Source organism: Equus przewalskii, chromosome 25, assembly GCF_037783145.1.
Source record: "Equus przewalskii isolate Varuska chromosome 25, EquPr2, whole genome shotgun sequence".
Classification (NCBI taxonomy): Eukaryota; Metazoa; Chordata; class Mammalia; order Perissodactyla; family Equidae; genus Equus; species Equus przewalskii.
The window spans coordinates 36713310-36734714 of NC_091855.1; the positions used below are offsets into that span (position 1 = coordinate 36713310).

General features: G+C 54.3%; 1 protein-coding gene and 1 long non-coding RNA gene across 4 annotated transcripts; both read left to right on the forward strand.

Moving 5' to 3' along the window:
- The first annotated feature begins 2445 nt into the window (after positions 1-2445).
- LOC103560121 (plasma serine protease inhibitor) lies at positions 2446-13265 on the forward strand. Of its 2 annotated transcripts, none has more exons than XM_008534052.2 (5): positions 2446-2686; positions 8702-9336; positions 10869-11139; positions 11524-11671; positions 12234-13265. In XM_008534052.2, the coding sequence occupies exons 2-5, from the start codon at positions 8718-8720 to the stop codon at positions 12438-12440; spliced, it is 1245 nt and encodes a 414-aa protein (XP_008532274.1). In that variant the 5' UTR covers positions 2446-2686; positions 8702-8717; the 3' UTR covers positions 12441-13265. The 2 variants fall into 2 exon arrangements, with proteins under 2 accessions (XP_008532274.1, XP_070450405.1); XM_070594304.1 differs by lacking the exon at positions 2446-2686 and adding an exon at positions 4816-5057.
- Positions 13266-15244: 1979 nt separating this feature from the next.
- LOC139079424 (uncharacterized) lies at positions 15245-19642 on the forward strand. 2 transcript variants are annotated; one of them, XR_011533067.1, is made up of 5 exons: positions 15245-15475; positions 15575-16053; positions 16463-16605; positions 16926-17069; positions 19302-19642. It is a non-coding gene; the product is annotated as an uncharacterized lncRNA (long non-coding RNA). The 2 variants fall into 2 exon arrangements; XR_011533066.1 differs by lacking the exon at positions 15575-16053 and having other exon boundaries at positions 15264-15475; positions 17534-19642.
- The last annotated feature ends 1763 nt before the right edge of the window (positions 19643-21405 follow it).

Below are 21405 nucleotides of genomic sequence, written 5' to 3' on the forward strand. Positions count from 1 at the left end.
GACAGTAAGAGCCCCCATTTAATTAGAGGCATTTCCGTTCAACACTGTTACAAGCACTCAGTGGGCTGAGCAGAAGCCACCTCTGTTTGGGGCGAAGCTCGCCTCCCGGCACAGTGCTCTTTGCCACTCTTGATGTCAATGGAAAAATTAATCTATCATGAGCTATCTAGTCCTTTGAATTCCCGTATTCTGGCCACTGGCCCATCCTACCCTCTCACCCCAGCTGTTATGGACTGAACTGTGTCCACCAAAAATTCGTATGTTGAAGCCCGAACCCCTCAATGTGATTACATTCGGGGATAGGGCCTTCATCTTTTAAGGGAACTAATTAAAGATAAACGAGGTCATAAGGTGGGGCCCTGATCCCATAGGACTGGTGTCTCTCTCTCTCTCTTTCTCTGCATGTGCACAGTGGAGAGGTCATTTGAGCACACAGCAAGAAACACCATCTATGAACCAGGAACACAGGTCTGACCAGAAACCAACCCTGATATCACCTTGATCTTGGACTTCTAGCCTCCAGAACTGGGAGAAATGAATTTCTGCTGGTTAAGCCACCCAGCCTGGGGTAGTCTGTGATGGCGGCCCAGGCAGAGTAATCCTCAAGACACCACCTCCTGAGAGGCCCTCAGACCTCTCCCCCCGAGACTCACCATCCTCAGCCCCATTCCTTCAGAGCCCTTTCTGAGTGGCAATGGGGAGTCATGGGTTGCCACTGATGTCCCCCAAATTCTCAAAATATTCCTTAAAATGTAAGCTTGGGAAAAAGCACATGGGATGTCTCCATGAGCAGCACACAGAGGATGGAGAAGTCCTCCAGGGTCTCGGTTGGTCCTGTCTTTCCCAAGCGTTTTCATTGGGCACCCATTTTGGGCTGTTGCAGTAGCTTTCTGTTGCTGGCGTAACAAACTATGACAAACTTAGCAGCTGAAAACAACACAGATTTACTCTCTTATAGTTATGGAGGTCAGAAGTCCAAAATAGGTCTCACTGGGCCAACATCAAGATGTTGGCAGGGCTTTCTCCTGGATGTCCTTGGCCCCGGCCCCACATCACAGGGTCTTTTCTCCTCCTGCTTCCATGATCACGTTGCCTTCTTCTGATTCTGATCTCCCGCCTCTCTCTCTTATAAGTACCCCTGTGATGACATTTAGGACCCTCCTAGGTAATCCGTGATAGTCCCCCATTTCAAGATCCTTAACTTGGTCCCATCTGCCAAGTCCCTTCTGTGACATAAGGTAACACTCCCAGGTTCTGGGTATTAGGCTGTGGATATCTTTGGGGGGCATTAGCCATCCTTCCACAGGTAGGTAACACGATTCCCACCCTAGAGAATATAGCTTAAGGGTCTCTAGGTTATGAAATAGAGGACTCTTGCTTATGTCATGGGCCGCAATGGACAGAAAGCAAAACCTGGACAGAAGACACCTGGCTTCCCCCTTGTTAACGCCTCTCCTTACTAGCTGTGTGCCTTTGGACTGATTGCCTCACCTCTCTCTACTTCTGTCTTCTCAGTGATCGACAGGGCTACTGGTGCCTGCCTTCTGACGCATTTCGAGGCCAGTGAGCAGAGTGAGCGCTCATGCCTGCTTGTAACTGTGTTTGTCTCTAGACTGGGAAGGAGCTCAGCATGCCCCTTGTAGGGTGGTTGTCAGGATGAGCAGAGATAACGGGCCACAACTGGGCCCCAAATCATGGAGAGGGAAGCGAAATGTCTCAGTGGTTCTAGAGGGACCCCACTGGATGGGCATCAAGGTCGCTTTCCTGGGGTAATGCCAGGCCCTCTGTGTCCTCCACCAGCTCCACACCCCACCTCACCCACACCACCTTCTGGGCAGTGACCACACACAGCACATCCTGGAATTAGAAGCCCAGGCATGGGACCTTGGGAACGAAACAAGGCTTGAGCCGGCACCCGGTACCAGCACCCTGTACCAGTGGGAAATACTCTTCAAAGTGTGGGGCTGAGATTGGGAGCCCCAATTTCAAGATAGAAAAGGACAGTCCAGCTGAGTCCTTAGAAATCCTAGACACGGACCTTTTCTAAGCAAGGAGCACTGGCCTTGAAGTCAGTGACCTGGGCACTCAGCCCCACTTTGTCCCCAGTGGGACCCACAACTCTGAAACATTCCCTCATCTTCCTGAGCCTCAGTTCCGTTACGGCGCAATGAGGAGGTTGCATACAAGGACCCTTCATCTAGGCTGTCGTGACGCTCTCTCACTCCCGCTGATTCCCACCGGAATCTGACTGCTGGGGTCCCTGAATTCTGGAAGCACGTAGGCCTGTGGGGGTCTTGGGCTCATGCCCCACTCCCTCAGATCTATGGCAAATCGGCTGCAGGAAGCAAAGGGACCAGCCAGGAGAAAGGTAGGTTTGCCGGAGGGTGTCCCTTTTCCTGTGGCTGGAATGTGGGCAGCTGGTGGGGGCCGGTGCTGTGCAGGCACATGGTGGTCTGTGTGGGCTTGCGGGCAGGGAGCTCCAGGGACTCTGCGGCAGCCTGCCTGTTGGCTGGGAGCCTGCGGGCCAGGACGGACCGGGCAGGCTGGGCGGAGCCGGGGAAGAGGTGGAGTCAGGGCCCGCCGTGGTCAGTGACAAACACTGGCTCCAGTCCAGCCAGCCGTCTGCCCTTTATTGAGCCCGAGGGACTGTCACGTCCACGGTGTGCACGCTCGGCCACGGGACAGCGTAAGTACAGGCCCCATGACGGCAGGCCTGTGGGCTTGAGGGCGTGCGAGGAAGGCGAGGAGGGGACTGTGGAGCTCTGGGGTTTGGAGGGCTTAAAAGCTTTGGAGGTGCCCCAGTGTGAACAGGAAAACTCTCCACATGGGTGCAGAAGGAGCCAGGGCCTCTGTGGCAACAGAGAGCCCGCTGGCTGCGTGACCTTGGGCATGACACTAAATCTGGCTGAGCCTCCGTTTCCTTATAGGTAAAATGCACCTTATTACATGCGTGGTGTGACCTCTGCACGGGGGTGACCGTAAGGATTAAATTAGGTGAGGGCTCTCACTCGGGTGTATCCTGAGGGCTCATCTGCCAATGTCTGGAGACCTTTTTAGTTGTCACAACTGGAGGACAGCTGCTAATGGCATCCAGAGACCAGGGATGCTATTAACAGTCGTCTGATGCACAGGACAGCCCCACAACTATGAAAGATCCGGCTCCAAATGCCACCAGTGCCGAGGTTGAGAAACCCTGAAATAAGGGAGTGTGGACAAAATATCTGGGACCCAGGAGGCATTTGGTAAACCATAGCTTGATGGTTTTCTGTGCCTGGAATCTCGGACCCTTGGCAATCAGGAAAAATGATCAAATGAAATGTTTCCCTGTGACAAGGTGGCCCTGTCCAGGAGCTGCCACCCAGAGTGGTCACAATGGCCGCTGGGGCACCAGATGCCTTTGGGCTGTTTGTTAAATAAACAAAATGTAGGCATAAAATGAGTGGAATGTTCAGTTTTTCTAAGGGTGGGGCCTTTGGCAAGAACTAAAACAATAAAAGGGAAACTGCTCTGCTGGGCCAACATCCTCATCCATTCACAGATCGGAAACCACAGCATGAGGAATAAGGAGGGCGGGCGGGTGGAGGAAAGATGGTGGTGGATGTGTTGATGGTGTGGACGGTTTCATGGGTGTGTATGCAGCCCCAAACTCATCAGGTTATATGTGTTAAATATGAATGGCTTTTTGTAGTCAGTCATACCTCAATAAAGTGGTTTTAAAGAAAGAAACGGAAGCTGAGCAGCAGCAGGGGAGTTATTCAAGGTCAACTGACAAGTTAGCCCCGGGGCCGGGAGAGCTCAGCTCTAGGTGCCCAGCCTGGCTCGTTTCCACGACTCGGTCCAGCGTGTGGTCTGACACCTCTGAATTACAGAGGAGGAGACAGAGGCCCATTCATTCATTCGTTCATTGGTTTATTCCACAAAGGTGACTGGACATCTCGTCCTTGACTTGGAAGTCTCACAGCCAGGGGCAGCCCAGAGGAGGATCCTCTCTGTTATGACCACATGTTCTAGTGGCGGAGAGAGAGGCTGGAACAAAAGTAGTCAACAACAAACGCACTTGTAATTGCGCTTCTGTCATTGATGCAGCCATGAGAGAAACAATCAAGGGGCCGCTAGAGAGATAACAGTGGATGGGGGGGTGGAGGGCAAGTATCAACAGGGTATCCCCAAGAAATGACAGTTAAGCAGAGGCCTGAAGCCACAGAGAAGCTGGCCTTGGTGAGAAAGGCGGAGAGACATTTCCAGCCGAAAGAGCAGAATGTGCAAAGGCCCAGGGCTCAGACAGGACTCAGCGCGTTGGAGGAATTGAAAAAAGGAGTGTGTTCAGAGGACGTGTGAGTGAGGGCAGACCAGGTCAGGATGAGGCCGGAGAGAGCCTGACAGAGCTGGGCAGAGCTGGGCAGAGCCAGACCACATGGAACCTCATGGGTTATTGCACAAATCAGTTAGATCTTATCCCAAAGGAGTGGGCAGCAATGATGTTCTTAGGCAGGCGAGCGCTGTGACCATATTTGTGGTTCAAGGAGATTCCTCCAGACACCGTATATAGAACGGCTCTTGGGGGCAGGAGGAACAGTGGGGTGGTCCAGGCGAAAGACAGAAGGGGCTCCCATTAGGATGGTGGCAGGGAAAATGGGGAGAGGCAGGCAGACTGAAGACACATTTTAGAGACAAGTGTTGCCGACGTTCTGGAGATGGGGCGGAGGGTTAGGAAAGTTCCCTAGGCCCCTGCTCCCGGGATGCTCTGCCCCTGCGTCTTTAGGATCTGGGGAAGCTGTGCATTTGTTACTCCCTCTCTGTCGGGGCTCGCAGACTGACATCTCCTCTTGTAATCAGCAGATAGTGGACAGACCCTCCTCAGCTGTGCACCTCCCACAACTGAGTCCAAAGTCGACCCGCTAGGACTCTGTTGCCTAACGTCCAGGATAAACGCCAGCAGATTTTGGTCCGTGGATGTTGGGGATCAGTGGGATGACTGCCCATGCCCTGCCGCCTCACGTCGCTTTGCCCTGGGGCACCAGACGCCTTTGATTGAGCTGCTCTCGTCCCTCTGACAGGTTGGGGCATTTGGGCAGAAACACCTGTGTTGGGGGCCCAGCAGGGGAGTCAGCCAGGCCAGGCTCGGCTGGCACACCGTGGGGGCTGCTCTCCTGAGTGCCAGGCTCCCAGGGCCTAAAGCAGGCTCATCCCAGCTCAAAGCTGGCACAAAACTCTGTCAAAGGTGTGTATTTCTACCAGAGGCCCAGGAGTGTGCCGGCAAAGCCTGTGCTTTAAAACCAGAAACCCTGGAATGAGCACTCCGAGACCTCTACTTTCTCAGAAGTGACCTCTCTGACCCTCTGTTTCCTCTTCTGTACAATTATGATAATGATACCAACTCCATGTTGCTGTGGAGGAGTAGAAGTGAGCTAATACAGGTGAGCAGTGGGGGGACACCCAGGGATAAGCACCAGGAGCTACCTGGGAGGAGGAACAAGCTGTCATTCGTCGAGGCCATAAAAGGGAGCGAAGAGGCAGCGTTACACCAGTCCGAGGAATCTGGATTTTAATCCTGGTTCCATCACTCACTGGCTGGGACAAGCTATTTCATTTTACTAAGCCTCAGTTTATGCCGCTGTGAATGGGGTTAATTATGCTTACTTTTGGTAAAGACGAACTAGAGTAATATTTATAGAGTGTCTAATGGGTCCTTAATAAAAGATGGCTTTAATAAAAGAGAGAGAGAGTGGGCCCCAAAGGAGCAAGATTTCTAGGTCTCCAACCTGCACCCCGGGGGGAGCCTAAGTGAAGCTGACGCCCCCTCCAAGGAGATGCTGCTGTCCAGGAGATCGAGTAGGCACTTGGAGAAGTGGCTCTGGCCACTTCTGATGTTTAAGGGAGACAGTGTTAGGGAGGAAGATTACTGGCCACAACGTGTCACAGACCTCCAGTTGTTTATGAAGAAACTGAGGCCTGAGAGGAGAAGGGCCTTGCCCAAGGTCACCAGGAGGGCTGCACGGATGGGAGGCTGGGAGGCCAGAACTCTCCCTCCTGCTCCCCAGTCCGCTGCCTCTGGGCTCCGTCCAAGCAGGAAACTCCCTCTGCCTCTGTAGCTGCTGTTTGAAAGGGTTTCTTTCAAGGTAATTATCTGATGGCTCTAACACTTTGCAGGAGGGACCATCACGTGCCATAAAATAGACTAGTGTAAAGGACACAGAGGTTCAGCCATCCGTCCACGTCCTTGAAAGACCTCCAGGAAGGCAACTCTCAAGGTGGAAGCCAAAAGGGAGTTTTTGTTTGAAAAACAAAAAGCATGGGAAGCCCAGACTGTGTTTCTTAATTATCTGCAGATTAGGGGCTGCGGAGGCAGGGAATATCAAATCGGGAGGTTGTGGCACGGAAATGGAGGACCAGGGGTCTGGGGAAGCCGATGGTGCAGTGGTTTAGCGCGTGGGCATTGAGGGGCAGAACCGGGTCTGAGCCCAAGCTTTGCCACTCTTAGCAAGTGACTAGACCTCTCTGAGCCTCAGATTACTCCTCTGTGAAACAGAGCTAGTGATAGAACCTACCTCTGTGGGTGGGGGCGAGGCTAAAGGAGTTGAGATGTGTCAGACCGCACAGCATCCACTTGTGGGTGCCGGCCACGCGCCTGGGCCTCCCATGGGCATGGGGGTTGCTGAGGCTGCTATAGTCGGTTCTGGGTAGCTAGAACATTCTAAATGAGCCTCCTTTGTGGGCTCAGGTGCAATTTGGAGGCTGGGGTGGTGAGCGGGACCTGCTCAAGTCATTTGATGTCGCTCAAAGGCAGGACCGCAGCCCAGGTCGGCCTGACTCCCAAGCTCGCTGGCATGCATGTCCCTCCCCACGCCTCCATCATGGGCCTCTCTGCAAGCAATGTCCAACGCAGCTCTTTGGAGCCCTTTGGAGTTTTGCTTATGGCACGTGACTCTGTGGCAGTGCTCACCCTGGGGCTGGGGGACCTCAGGACATGGTGTCCGTGAGGGGAGAATACTCAGCAGGGGCGAAAGCTATGAGTAAGAGCTTTCCTCAGGAGCCAGGCCGTCAGCAACCCGGGCATTAGTTCCCCAGCCACCGTCAGGCTCCCAGGAGAACCTGTGCATGAAAGCCCGTACCCCATTGTACAGCTGGGGAAATGGGGGGCTCAGGCGGGCATTGGCCAGATGCTGCCACACTGACAGCTCCCACTTGCACAGCACCGGGTCTGTGCCGGGCACTGTTCCATATGCACATACGTTGACTCGTAAAGCCCCCAGCCCTCCCTGGTACAGGTGCTGCGCTGCCTCTGTAGTACAGGTGGGAGACGGAGGCACGGGGTGTAGCTGACTTGCCCCAAATCACACGTGGAGGAAATAGCGGGGCTGAGATTTGAACCTAGGGGCCCGGGCTGCAGAGCTGGGACTGTTCACAGGGGGCTGGAAGGAGGTCTTTGGGATGCCCGGGCACAGGAAGGGTTTCTGGTTGGAGAGGAGGATGTGAGGAAAGGGGGGAGGGGACCGCAGGTGGAAGACGACGCCAGAATGGTGGGCCCGCCTGAGAGATGCAGAGACAAGAGGTGAGGGCTCTGTCTAGGGCATGGGAGGAGGAGATGTCTTAGTCCCCTCGGGCTGCTATGACAGAGTACCACAGTCCGGGCGTTCAAGCACCGGATGTTTATTGTCTCTCAGTTCTGGAGGCTGGAAGTCTGAGCTCAAGGTGTCAGCAGGGCTGGTTTCTTCCGAGGCCTCTCTCGGTGGCTTACAGACGGCCATCCTCTCCTCCCTGTGTCCTCACGTGGTCCTCTGTGTGTGTCTGTGTCCTGATCTCTTCTTACAAGGACACCAGTCAGATTGGATTCGGGCCCACCCATGTGACCTCATTGTAACTTAATTACCTCTTTAGAGACCCTTTCTCCAGACACAGTCACGTTCTGAGGAAATGGGGTTGGACCTTCCACATTTGAATTTGGGGGACACGATTTGGCCCATCACAGAAGAGGAGAGAAGTTGAGGTACTCATATTAAGAGGGCAGAACTTCCTCAGGAGGGAAAGGTGGCTCTGCTGAGGGACAACGGTGGCCTTGCAGGGTCCTGGAGCCATCCCCGAGGGAAGGAGAAGGGGCCGACTGGCATCCGTGTGTTCACTGATGCCTCTCAGGAGCCTGGCCCCCTGCCTGCCTTGCAGTCGATGCTCAGTGAACAAGGACTAGTCCAGCAGTGCTGTGGGGTGCAGCGGGGGTAGTCGGTCTGAGTTCATAGAAACCCCACGAGGCCTTGCCCAATGCTGCACTCAAGGAGCAAAGCAAGGGTTAGAGCCACATGCAGAAGCAGACTGCTAGTCCCGGTAACCTTAGAGATGCTGACCAGGCAGAACACGGGAGAGCCCTCCGGCTCCACGTCCCACCTGTGACGTGCACCTCCATGCGGATGAGAGGGGAGGATTCTTGCCCCGGTGGCCAGTCCCCACCTTGGGTCTGCACCCCTCTGCCTTCTCCTTCCTCTCCCCACCGTTAGACGTCCACGTCACCAGATCTCTCACCTCCAGCCCCTCCTGCCCTCCTTAAACCCTCACTTTCAGCTTTACGGTTCATTTCCCTTGATGCTGCACGTCGAGCCGTGACATCTCTCTGGAATGTTGGTCTTACTCACTTCCTCCCGATCTTCTCTCTGAGAAGACACGCTGGCTGCACACCTCTCTGAGAACATCTTCCCACCCTCCCTTTCAGAACGAGGATAGCCACCATGCAACTCGGCCTGATCTTGTGCCTGGTGCTCCTCAGCCCGCCGGCGGCCACCCTCCATCGCCACCGCTCCCATGAGACGAAGAAGAGAGTCAAGGAGCTGCCATCCACAGCTGCCACGGTGGCCCCCGGCACCAACGGCTTTGCCTTCGACCTCTACAGGGCCTTGGCGGCTGCTGCCCCCAACCAAAACATCTTCTTCTCTCCTCTGAGCATCTCCACAACCCTGGCCATGATCTCCCTGGGGGCTCGGTCCAACACGAAGGCACAGATCCTGCAGGGCCTGCGCCTCAACCTCCAAGAGGGCACGGAGGAGGAGCTCCACAATGCCTTCCAGCAGCTGCTCCGGGAGCTCGGCCGGCCCAGAGATGACCTCCAGCTGAACCTCGGCAATGCCCTATTCATCAGCCCCACAGTGCATATCCAGGACAGCTTCCTGAGTGCCGTGAGGACACTGTACCTGGCAGACACTGTCCCCACCAACTTTGGGGACCCCGCAGGGGCCCAGAAGCAGATCAATGATTACGTGGCAAAGCAAACTCAGGGCAAGATTGTGGACTTGGTGAAGGACCTGGACAGCACCGAGGTCATGGTTATGGTGAATTACATTTTCTTCAAAGGTAAGACCCTGGGGCTCAAGCCTGAACCTTCTCTCTTTTTCCAACTGCTTTTATCAAAAGAATATCCAATTCTCGCACACACGAAGGAGTGGGGGTAAACTTGGTCCTTTCTGGTGCCTGTTGATGAGAGTGAGGCCAACAAACAGCCGTGGGTAAGGGGGGGCGCCTTCTCACTGGGTAAGGTGAGGCTAAAGACCCCGGGATGCTGTTTCATCCCCTGGGGACCAGCTGGGTCTTGTCTTTGGGCGCCTGGGGACACCTGAAACCACAGCTTCCACTCAGGTTCTGAAGCATGAGTTCATCATTGCCATGGTCTCAAAGAAACTGACACCATGGCTACTCAGGCCAGAAGTGTGGACCTTAGAAGGGCCTCTGGTGGCATTTCCCGGCTGCAACCCTGCCCCCTAGACTCTCACCCCCATTCCCTCCTAGGGGCTGTTTCCTCAGCAGAGAAATCCAGGGACAAGAGCCCGTTTCTCTAATAGCGCCCTCTCCCTCCTCCAGAGCTCGGCTCTCCATCTTTATCTCCCTGTCGTTTCTTACAAATATCCCTACTCATCTCATCTCCTGTGTCTGCTTCTCCTTCTGGATGCCAAACGCCTCAGTGCCCTGTGTGGGGCCTGGCAGACTGGATGAAGAGAGGAGGGGAGGAGAGCAACGTGGAGGGGAGGGGATGAAAGTGGAGAGGGGAGGGGAGGGGAGGAAAGGGGGGAAAATAGTGGGAGGGGCGGGAAGGGGATGAAAGGGGGAGAAGAGAGAGAGAGGAGGGGGGTGGGAAGAGAAAGGAGGGGTAAGGAGGGGGAGGGGAGGGAAGGAAGAAAATAGTTAAATTGATAATCACCTGCCCCCATTCTTATGGTCACAGATGGTGAGTATCAGGCTTGGATTCTAAGATGTCTTGTCCCCTGGTCCAGCACCTCCCCATTACACCAGGCTGCAGAGGACAGCTGTGAAATCAGCTGAGTGGAGCACTGGGACAGGCTAATATTTGACAACCATTAAGAAGATAGAAACAATTTCTTGCATTGCTTTGATCAAAAAGTCCCATAGGGAGCAGACAGAGCAGGAAACACAGGTGAAGACATCCAAGCAGGAAAAATCATCTATTTCCAGGAACCTTGCAAAGCTCTCTCCCAGCCTAGATCAAAATCCAATATTGGGAAAAGAGTGAAAAACAGTGTAAGTCACCCAGACACAGTGTAACTTTGTCAACTGTCCGTATGTTTGACCCTCTTCAGTTGCGTATTTGACCTCAAGTAACATCAGAGACTCAAACAAACAACATTAGGGGTTAAGGGCCTTCAAAGCCTTGAAAACCAACCTCCTTATTTTGCAAGTGTGGAAGGAAAGCCCCACAAAAAGTTCCAGTGTGCCCTACGGTTATAAAGGGCTTGCCTTCGTGTTCACAGGGTGTGGGGGTCGCTGCCACCACGGACCGCTCTAAAGACGGTGATCTCTGCTTAATGAGCTTCCTGTCCACGCTTTCCATCTGCAGCTGACGATTTCTCTCTCTTTTCCATTTCAATCTTCAGCTCAGTGGGAGACAAGCTTCAACCACAGAAACACCCTAGAGCAGGACTTCCATGTGACCTCGGAGACGGCGGTGCGGGTGCCCATGATGAGACGCGAGGATTGGTATTACTACCTCCTGGACCAAAACCTCTCCTGCAAGGTGGTGGCGGTCCCCTACCAGGGGAATGCCACTGCCTTGTTCATTCTCCCCAACGAGGGCACGATGGGGCAGGTGGAGAACGGACTGCATGAGAGAATCCTGAGGAAGTGGTTCAAGACGTTCATAAAGAGGTATTGAGACTACACTGGGCCAGCCTAACCCTACACACTCCCAGGGAGACACGTGTCTCCCGAGGGCCACACAGCGGGGGTGGGAAAGACTCAGCCAGCCCAGGAGCTGCTTCCAAGCCCAGAAGCATCATGGGACGTCCCAGACCCTGGGGCTGGCCCAGCTGGAGGGAGCAGGGCTGGAAGACGTGACCAGGTTTCCTGAGGGTGCCATCAAGTGGGCAGTGGCCTCTGGGGACAGCCTAGGTCCAAGTCCAGAGTAGGATGGGCTCCACTCAAGGCACAGGTCTGGAGGAGAATTACAAAGCCAAGGAGAGACGGCAGGAATATGAACTCAGTGAGCGGATGCTCTAAGAGAGTCTAAGAAAGGTCCTTTTCTCTTTCTAGGCAGCTGGAGCTTTACCTTCCCAAGTTCTCCATTGAGGGCTCCTATCAGCTGGAAAAAATCCTCCCCAAACTGGGAATCAGTGACGTCTTCACCTCCCAAGCTGACCTGAGCGGCCTTACCAACCACTCCAACATCCAGGTGTCTGAGGTGAGCCCAGAAGCTTCTGAGCACCTGCTTCCAGAGATTATTGTATCCTACTCTATTCTGTTCTGTTCTATTCTATTCCGTCCTATTTCGTTCCATTCCTCATTCCATATTCTCTCTCTCTCCTCTCTTCTCTCAAGAAGCAAAGGTTTCACTTTGGGTCTTATCCTTTGTGCAATGGGAAGCCACATCCGGCACTGTATAGGGGGAAGGAGTCCTGTCTTAAGCAATCAGAACTAAGAATTGGGTTTTAGCTCTTTCACCCACTAGCTGTGTGACCTCCAACAATTACTGGACCTCTCTGAGCCTCCTTTCCCTCTCTAAAATTGGAGAGTCACACTCTTGCTGTGAGAAGCCATGAGAATTCAATAAAAGACACGTGAGCCCCCCGCTCCGTGCAGCACCTGGAGCACAGCATCTGTTCAATGGTATTGTTTCCCACCTGCTTCTTGGATGAGCTGCCGGAGAGTTTGACGACAACGCTGCAGGCAGAAGCTTTGCTATCTCCCGGGATGGCCTCTCCCAGCGCCTGGTGGCTCGGTGATGTCTGGTGTCTCCCCTGCAGATGGTGCACAAAGCCGTGGTGGAGGTGGACGAGTCGGGGACCAAGGCGGCCGCAGCCACTGGGGCGATCTTTGCCTTCAGGTCGGCTCGAGCGGGCCCCCTGAGGGTGGTGTTCGACAGGCCCTTTCTGATGCTCATTGTGGAGAACACGGAGAACATCCTCTTCCTCGGCAGAGTGACCCACCCCCGGGGGGGAGATTCCTCCTGAAGGGCCGCAGGCCTCCACGGTGGAAGACAAGCGTGCACTATGGCCATCTGTCTGCCGGGACCTAGGGATTCACACATGTTTAGATGACTAATGAGGCTTTCGCAAATAATAATAATAGCATTGACATGCTGAGGATTGTTTCTTTTCACACAATTGCAAGACGTGGGTGCTTTGGAGAACATTTGTTCTTACCCTCACCTTTCATCAGTGATTAGCACTGAGGACCAGAGAGGTTGGTTGACTTTCCCAAGGTCACACAGCATGTTAGCGGCAGATGGAAGCCCAGAATCTGGGCCCCTGACGCCCAGCCCAGTACCACAAATCTCTGGAGGAAGATTATTCCAGTAGACATTTCCACCAGGAAGCGAATTTCCAAGCCTAGTGCCCCGTGTCAGCAATACCAGTATCAATTCATCCTGGTTTGGAGGGAACACTGGAATGGGAGTCTGGATGGGGCTTCCGTCCCAGCAAACCAGCTGTGTGACATTGGGGCAATACCGTCCCTCTCTGGACATTGGTTTTCCCATGTGTACTGAGAAGGATCAGGTCAAGGACAGGAGGATCCTTGAAATCATATAAAAAGGCCGGGGTGTTCCCTGTCAATCACAATTGATTTCAGTACATTCAAGTGCCACTCATCCTTCAAGAAAAGCAAGGGGACCACAGGGTGGAATGGGCCATCACAGGATTAAGTTACAATCTCCTGTGCTTGGCGGGGGGCAGGAGAATGGAGGCCTGTTGCAAACAGCTGAGTACCAGTTGAAGACGCTGGTGACTAACTGTGAGTTTTAGTGTCAGCAAGAACAATAAAGCATTTTGCAAACACTGGGTGTCGTAGTCCTTATAGAAGTAACTGGGGGAATGGTGACATTAACAGCTTACCACGTTCCAGGCTTGTGCTGGAAGGGATGGTCGCATTGACTGCTGTTGACTGAAATGGAGTCCAGGTGAAGATTAAATGAAGGAGCTTATTCAATAATCAAAGTGAGGAGCTGGAGGCCCGGGAAACAGTCCAACAGACCATTCTGAGGAATTGCTCCAAGGGCTACAGACCTGAGCGCAGTCTATATACTTTTTTTTTTTAAAGATTTGCCCTGAGCTAACATCTGTTGCCGATCTTCCTCTGCCTTTTTTTTTTTTCTCCCCAAAGCCCCCGTACACAGCTGTATATCCTAGTTGTAAGTCCTAGTTCTTCTGTGTGGGATGCTGCCTCAGCACGGCTTGATGAGTGGTATGTAGGTCCGTGCCCAGGATCTGAACTGGTGAAACCTGGGCCCCCAAAGCGGACCACAGGACCTTAACCACTACACCATCAGGCCAGCCTCTATATGCTTTTTTTTTAACAAAGCAGTGTATGTATGGGAAAGGGTTTACACATCTAATAGATACTTCAAAGGTAACATAAACAAGAACTTTTTGGTTATACATCAAACAAGGCTTGTAGTGTTGGTGTTATCTGTGTGTGGAGGGAGGCAAGGACCAGGCTTGTTAATTATTCCCTCAGTCTCTAAGAAATGCTGCTGGGGTGTGAGAGAGTGAGATACCCTTATCTCTTCCTGCTGTGGATCTGTCCAGCAGCGTCTTCAGTCATGAGGTGTGGGGCTGCAGCTCTTTCTAACGCAGCCATGCGATGGCTGCTTCACAGCACAGCACGGATTTTTGTACTCACTTCAAGTCTACGCAGCTCACTTGCTAGATTCGCCTGTTAGACTGGGGAGAGGGGTCCCAACAGTTTGCTCACACCCCTCGCACGAGGCAGGCACTACTGTTGCCTCCATCTTACAGATGGGGAAGGCAGGGCTTGTGGGGAACAGGCAGCCTACCTAGACACACAGCTCCTAAGTGGTGGAGGGGGATTTGGCCCCGGGAGCATGGCCCCAGAGCCACACTTTCAGCCCTGGGCTCTCCGCAGGGCAGACGTGACAGGAAAGAGAAGCCCAGGCAGGTGCATCTCGACCACCAGCTCCCCAGTCATCCAGCTAAGCTCACTCTCCTTTACGAAACCGACCACGATTCCTCATCAATCAAATGAAGGCATCAGCCACTTTAAAGAGTCAACAAATGAATAAGTGAATGAGCCTTCGCTCTGTCTCAAACTGTCCCATAAGTAGCTGCCCCTTAAGTCTGACCCCCTGAGTACCCGCCTGCCACACGCTGCCTGTTGCTGTCTTGCTCTCCGTGAGGCTGTGCCCACTGCCCTGTTCCCAGAGTCCAGACTGTATGGCAGATGGGTGCCCTTAGAACTGACGAGGTCGGAACCCCACGCTTTGACCATCCCTGGCCCCTACTGTGTGCCAGCCCCGGGGACACTTTGCATCTGTGATCTCGTTAGTTGCTCAACAACCCTGCACAGTATGTCACTGTCCCCACTTTAGTTTATCTTTTTCACTCTCCCCATTTTACAGAGGAGGACCTAAGTGCTTGCCCAGAGCCTGTCAGCTGGTGACAGAGAGAGGCCCAGGCTCCAGGACCCAGATGGCACGTGTGGTGGCTGGTGGCAGGGCAGATGGCAGCAACCGGGGCCAGACAGCTCGTCTCCCTTTGTGTTTCGAGCTCAGGACAGCTCTCCGGGCTCGGGCCTCCCCGTGGGGTGGGACCTGCTTCTTTGCACCTTTCTCTTGCGAAACACCTTGTCTGTTGGGGCAAATATTTTTGTCACTGTTGACGAAGCTAGTCCAAGGTCAGGGGGAGGCCCTGCCTGGGTGATGTGTGCAGGATCAAGGTCCAAGGCTGTCTAAAGTTCGCTTGGCAAATGGTCACGAAACACCCACTCTGTGCGACATGGGGACGGGCGCCGGGCGGCTGACGGTGGGAGCCTCGGCTGTATGTCAAGCACCAAAGCGCCATGCTGGGTGTCATCGCAGGCCATGGAACTCAATTGTCACCCAATCCTAGGGTGAACAAAGGGTATTGCAGCTCAGAGCAGGTGGGGCAGAATTAACTTCTGCGGGGTCAGGAAAGCTTTCACGGAAGAAGTGACACAGGGCTGGTCTTGAAGAATAGTAGGACGCAACAGACAGCTGATTTGGGAACAGGTATGAGACTTTCAGGCAGAGGGGACAGCCTGAGAAGAGCGTGGTGTTGAGTGAGCTGCGGTGTGTACGGGAGATGACGGAGCCCTCTGTGTGGACCAGTGCAGGGCGCGTGATGGAGAGCTGGGAGGAGTAGGTGACCCTGCTCGTGGTCCAGCGACAGGGACCCTGAACACGAGGCCAGTGTTTTGTCTGTTCTTGCTCATCCCAATGTCAGGTAGTTATGCCGTCCACGCCACACCCTGAGTGTCCCCTGGGCCCCTTCCTGTCCCTCACTCTCCCATCAGCAGAGCAGTGGCACCTCCGCTCAGCCCTCCAGGGGGCGCTCGCACCCACCCACACCTGCTGCTCCCACACCCCGCCCTCCCCTTCCTCAGATGGGCCTCAGGCACCCCGTGTGGTGAAATGAGGTAACCGGTCTATAGAGCCCACACGTGGAGGCGCGACTGTCCCCCTCAGGACCCTCTTAGCCGCCGTGTTAGTTTCCTAGGCCTGGCGTAACAAAGCGCCACAGGGCTGGGTAGCCTAAAAGCAGAAATGTATCATCTCAGGATCGGGGAGGCTGCGAGTCCGAGATCGAGGTGAGCAGGGATGGTTCCTTCTGAGGCCTCTCTCTTTGGCTGCAATGGCCGTCTTCTGTCCCTGTCCTCACATGGTCCTCCCTCTGTGCGTGTCTGCATCCTCATCTTCTCTAATCGTCTCCCAATCTCCACCCGTCACATTGGATCCGGGCCCACCCTAGAGCCCTCATTTTAACTTCAAATTCAGTCACGCTCTGAGGTCCCGGGGGTTAGGGCTTCATCATATGAATTTGGGGGGCGCACAATTCAACCCATCACTGTCTGAGTTCCCGCAGCTATTGCCAAGTTCATTCTTGTTCTCAGCAATCCGCTTTTATTCCCTCTCTGACCACATGACCCCCGTGAACTCCACCTCCAGCAGAAATAGGAGGAACAATGCCAGGACCCCTTCTCCCACCTCTCCCTGCAGAGACGCGGACCAGAAGGCACGGCCTTGGTCTCCAGGAAAACAGCCCCCAGGAGCTGCCATGCCCAGCTACACTTGTGTATTTGGCTGTCGCCCGTGGGTTGCCGGCAGGGCGCCAGGCACGGAGCTGGTGCAAGGGTGTAAAGGTGAGCCCAGCAGACACGGGCCCTGGCAATAACCAGGGAAACAAACAAATAAACACAGAATTACAAACCTCGATGAGGACAGTTTGCCTGTCCACAGGTGTTTATTGAATGTCCACCGTCTATCTGGCACTGTTCCAGATGCTGAAGAGAAATGAAGGAAAAAACAAAAAATTCCCTGCTCTGGTAGAGCTCCATTCTAGGGTGGAGAGACGATAAGCTAGAGAAATAACAGAGAGTAAAATGGAAAGGTGAAATGCATCGCATGTCAGTTGATGACAAGTGCGATGGAGTGGGACTTGGTGAGTTGCTTCTGCGAACAGGGCACGGGCCGTGAGGAACAGCAACGCTCAGTGGAGAGATGAGCACCGGCTACCCTGACCCTGACAGAGCCGTCAAGGTCAACATCGCCAGCGGGAAGTCGGGATGACATCTGTGCCCTTGATGCGGTGGGATGAGATCCCGAGGTAGGATCTTCCCCCAAACCCACTGCCTCTTTCTGATCGTGAGAAAACGCCATACAAACCCCAAACGAGGGACAAGCTGCAAACTACCCGACCAGTGGTACACTTCAAAAGTGTCACGGTTGTGCAAAAGAAGGACAGCCTGATGCTGTGGTCCCAATGTCTGTCCCCTCAAAATTCCTAGGCTGCGATCCTAACCCCCAAGGTGACGGTGTTGGGAGGCAGGGCCTGGGAGGTGATTAGGGCATGAGGGGGGAGCCTCAGGAGGGGACTAGTGTGCTTATACAAGAGGGCCCAGGGAGCTCTCTAGACCCTTCCACGTGAGGACACAATGAGAAGTGTGCTACCCGGAAGAGGGCCCCCACCCGGCCACACTGGCACCATGATCTTGGACCTCCAGCCTCCAGACTATGAGGAGTAAATTTCTGCTGTTTCTAGGCCACTCAGTTTGTAGTATTTTGTCATAGCAGCCGGATCGGACCAAGACACTTGGAGAAGTGTCACAGGCCAGCGGAACCCAAGGAGACACGACGACTGAATGTAAAGTGATTCCCTGGATGCGATCCTGGAGCAGAAAAAGGACGTTACTGGACACACCAGTGAAATCCAATTAAGCCTGTACCGTACCGACGTTCATTTCCTAGCTTTGTTAATGTACCATGAATATGTAAGATGTTTACGTCACAGGAACTCTCTGTACCGTCGTCACGACTTTCCTGCATATCTAAAATTGTTTCAAAATGAAAAGTATTTTTTAGTAAAATGTTAAAAGAAAAAAAAGACCAGAGGAGGGGTTAGGGGTGGGGTTGGGGTTGCAAAGGCACAAGCAGGAGGCAGCGAAGGAGGAGAACGGGGCGCGAAGAGACACGATTGGGGAGACCTTCTCCAGCCGGGCCAGAGGGGGCTCTGGGGTGGTGGCACTGAAGCCGAGATCTGAGGGACGGGCAGGAGCGGACTGGGCCAAGGTCACTGGTGGACATCGTGAGCGAAGACCCAGAGGTGGGGGAGTGTGTCCTGTTCACGGAACTGAAGGAGGACACGCATGGCTAGAGCCCATGCGACTTGCTCCTTCCTCGGTGCCTATCACACTGTGTAGGGTGCTGGGGGCGGGGGTGACAGTAATAAACTAAGTAACACTAGGATGCCACCTGCGGCTGCCTGGCACTGTTGTGAGCCCTTTGCATATATTGGCTCAGTTCAAAAACAGGCAGAGGCATCTGCTGCAAGAGGCTGGGAATGGCAAGCAGGTGACATCAGTGACCTCCAGTTTCCTGCAGAGCCACACCCCAAGGCGGACCATCTGCCCCCTTTCCACAAGGAATGGGGTGGGAGTGAGACAGCACCAAGGCGGCAACAGTTGTAGACACAAACACCGGGTCGTTTGTGAGAGAATATGGTATGAGAGAGCACGCCCTTGCTGCTGGTGATTTTCCAGGAAGACATACAGGGAACAGATAGGAAAAGCTCTGACATCCACCCACGTTGCTGCTCATACATGTGTGCACATGTGCACGCATGCACGCACGCACACAGCCTTCTGGAGAGTGGTGGCTGCTCCGCAACTCATAGGACTACAGCCTCTGGTCGTGCTAGCAGCTGAGCACTCATCGTATGCCCGGGGGGCCCCTCTCTGAGCCCCTGCCTCTCCCTTGGTCTCTCCCAGAGAACCTGCCACAAACTCTTTGCAGATTCGATCAGCAGGTAAACGTTCCTTCACAAATGTTAGGGACCCAGGTCGGGCCGGGGATAAAGGTTGGGAAGCTGGGTCTGCGGGTGTGGGGTAAAGGAGGCTGAGATGGAGGCCAGGAGATGTGGGGCCGAGCCTCCATCCTGGGTGTGCTGAGCGAATGAATTGTGAGCAAGCACACACATGTCCACTTCTCCGGCTGCCCGGCGGAATGATGATAACGATGCCGGGTCAGGGGGTTGTTTGAAGGCTAGGGGCAACGAAGAGGCTTCGACCTACAGGAGCTTTCCTCAGAATGTTACCGGCTCTTATTAATATCAGCCCTGATAGTGGTTCCCCTACAGTGAACCTGGCATGTGTGGGGTTAAAAGTAAAAACCCGCATTCCTAGTTCCCTGGGTCTTTAGTTACACTCATATGTAAATGTTTGTTTCTTTAACCTCTGACTCCCTGAGCTTTACAACCAAATAGCAGTTACAAATCCTTAAAGCCCAGATGGCCTCAAACTGGGCTCCCACTAAAGTTGTGGCTAATCCCAGGACCTTTAAGTTCTTTTACAGAGAAAATAACGTCCAGAGAATATCAAGAAACCAAAGCTTCCAGGCCCAACTCCTCGGCTCCCTGACGTCAGTCTACCTTCCACCATGGAGATAAACAGCCAAGCACGCTCTTCTGAGAAATCCTTAGTCTCCTCTGCTGGAAGCAGCCCCAGACACAGGCCGATGGGAAAATGCAGACCAAGAAGGCCACGGCCCCCCACCTCTACCTAAAACCCCAAATAAAAACCCCCACCCATTTCTTAACGGGGAGCAAGCAACTTTGGAGGCACTGGCCCTTGCTGCTTTGCTCCCCTTGCCTGGCCAAGTAAAGCCTTTCCCTTTTTCTCCCAAGACTCCATTCTCGTTATTTGGATTGACATTGGGATCAGAGACTGAACTTTCGGTGACAAGTCTGTGATCCCCATCACCCGGGGAGCTGGTTAAAAATGCATATTCCTGGCCCCTGTCCTAGGAGTCAGAAGGGTTGAGACTGGGGCCTTTCACGAGCCCCCCGGGGACTGGGGTGCACGCACAGATTGCTGCTTCTCTGCCGTCACAGTGCATGAGTGCGGGGTTATCCCATGTGGCCCGGGCCCCAGGGCCCTGCCCCCAGGGCCGCCACCAGCTCCAGTGCCTGAAGACTTCCATGCTCCAGGGGCTGACAGGCCCTGACGCTCTTTGCTTTTAGGCATTTCTCCACCTAATCCTTGCAGGGTGACAGCCAGGTAACAAACACGCGTCCAGGCTCTTGCTCAGGACTCTGCCCTTAGGCCCCTGTCCGTGGAGCCTTCCTGACTCCCCCAGACCATCTCTGGGCTCCCACCGCCCCACACACCTCCCTCCATCCCTTTCCACAGTCTAGCCACCATCTCTCCACGTGTCTGCATCTCTCACACACCGTGAAGTGAAGTCTGTGGGGTTTTGAGTCGTCTCTGCAGCCCCAGGGCCTGGCACAGGCCTTGGCCCACAGTGGGCTCCCGACAAGTGTTGGGTGAGTGAATGAAAGGGCGCAGTGAGGCAAGGCTCCAGAAGATTCCATGCCTCTGCAAGTCCTCAGGCCACTGCCTAAGACTCCCCCGTTCTTTGAGCTTTGGGCCCACTGCACACAGCTGAACATGCCCTGCACGTGGGGTTGCTGATAACGCACAGGATGCCCGGACGCACGTGAATTCCAGATAATGAATCACTTTTTAGTATAAATATGCCCCAGGAATCGGGAGGGATTTTTGTTTGCCAAATCCAGCAGCTCTATCTGCAGGGAACAAGGCTGAGCGAGAAGCAACATCCCGATGGCCAGAAGCCTCAGTCCTTGCTGCGGAGACAAGCGGAAGTCACGTCACGGGACAGCAGGCGAAGGCGTCTCGTGGGAAGGGGCATGGGAAGGTTTGGGCGAGTCAGAGGAGGACCCACTCCACCAGGGAGGACCGTGGAAGACTTCCTGCCACGTGCTGTGCAGCCCAAAGCTCCACGAAGGGGTTGGTTCATCCGTGGTGACGCACACTGAAGCCGGAGACAGAACTTTCCTGCCATCCCCATGTGTAAAGGGAGCTGGAACTCTCCCTCCTCCTGCCACAAGTCGGGGACCCCTGGGCCCTGCAGGAACAGCTCTGTTCTGAGGAATGTTCTTCAGGCCCCGCAGATCTGGCGTCATGCGGGCGCTTCTGGACCAGGGGAATGACAAGGAGGCCAGCGGGGCACTTCAAGCAGGAGAGTGCCCTGAACGAGCTGTACTCTTAGAGCTACTCCGGGGACCGTGTAGATAAAGGGTGGACTGTCAGGGGGAGCAGGCAGCTGGGGAGGGGTGCGGGCAGCTCAGTGGTCACTGCCACCGGGAGTGGGGCTAGCGACTGAGTGTGGGCAGCAGACACGGAGGGTAGGGAGTGGGGTCCAGGGATGTGGATGAAGAGACCCCACCCCACACTGAAGGGGAGCTGGAGTGGGAAGATGATCCCAGGTTCCTGGCCGAGCTGGGGAGATGCAGGCACCGTTTACTGAGATGCAAAAAACTGCAGAGAGCAGAGAACAACAGTTTTCATTGAGGGCCTGGTCCGGGTGAGAGGTCACTAAGGAGAGAACCCAAAGAGGCAGTGGTGTCAACATTCTGGTTAGCAGAA

Coding starts and splice junctions, on each gene's coding strand:
- LOC103560121 (XM_008534052.2), top strand. CDS start 8,718: ATGCAACTCGGCCTGATCTTGTGCCTGGTGCTCCTCAGCCCGCCGGCG. Junction 9,337..10,868: donor GAATTACATTTTCTTCAAAG/GTAAGACCCTGG, acceptor TTCAATCTTCAG/CTCAGTGGGAGACAAGCTTC. Junction 11,672..12,233: donor CCAACATCCAGGTGTCTGAG/GTGAGCCCAGAA, acceptor TCTCCCCTGCAG/ATGGTGCACAAAGCCGTGGT.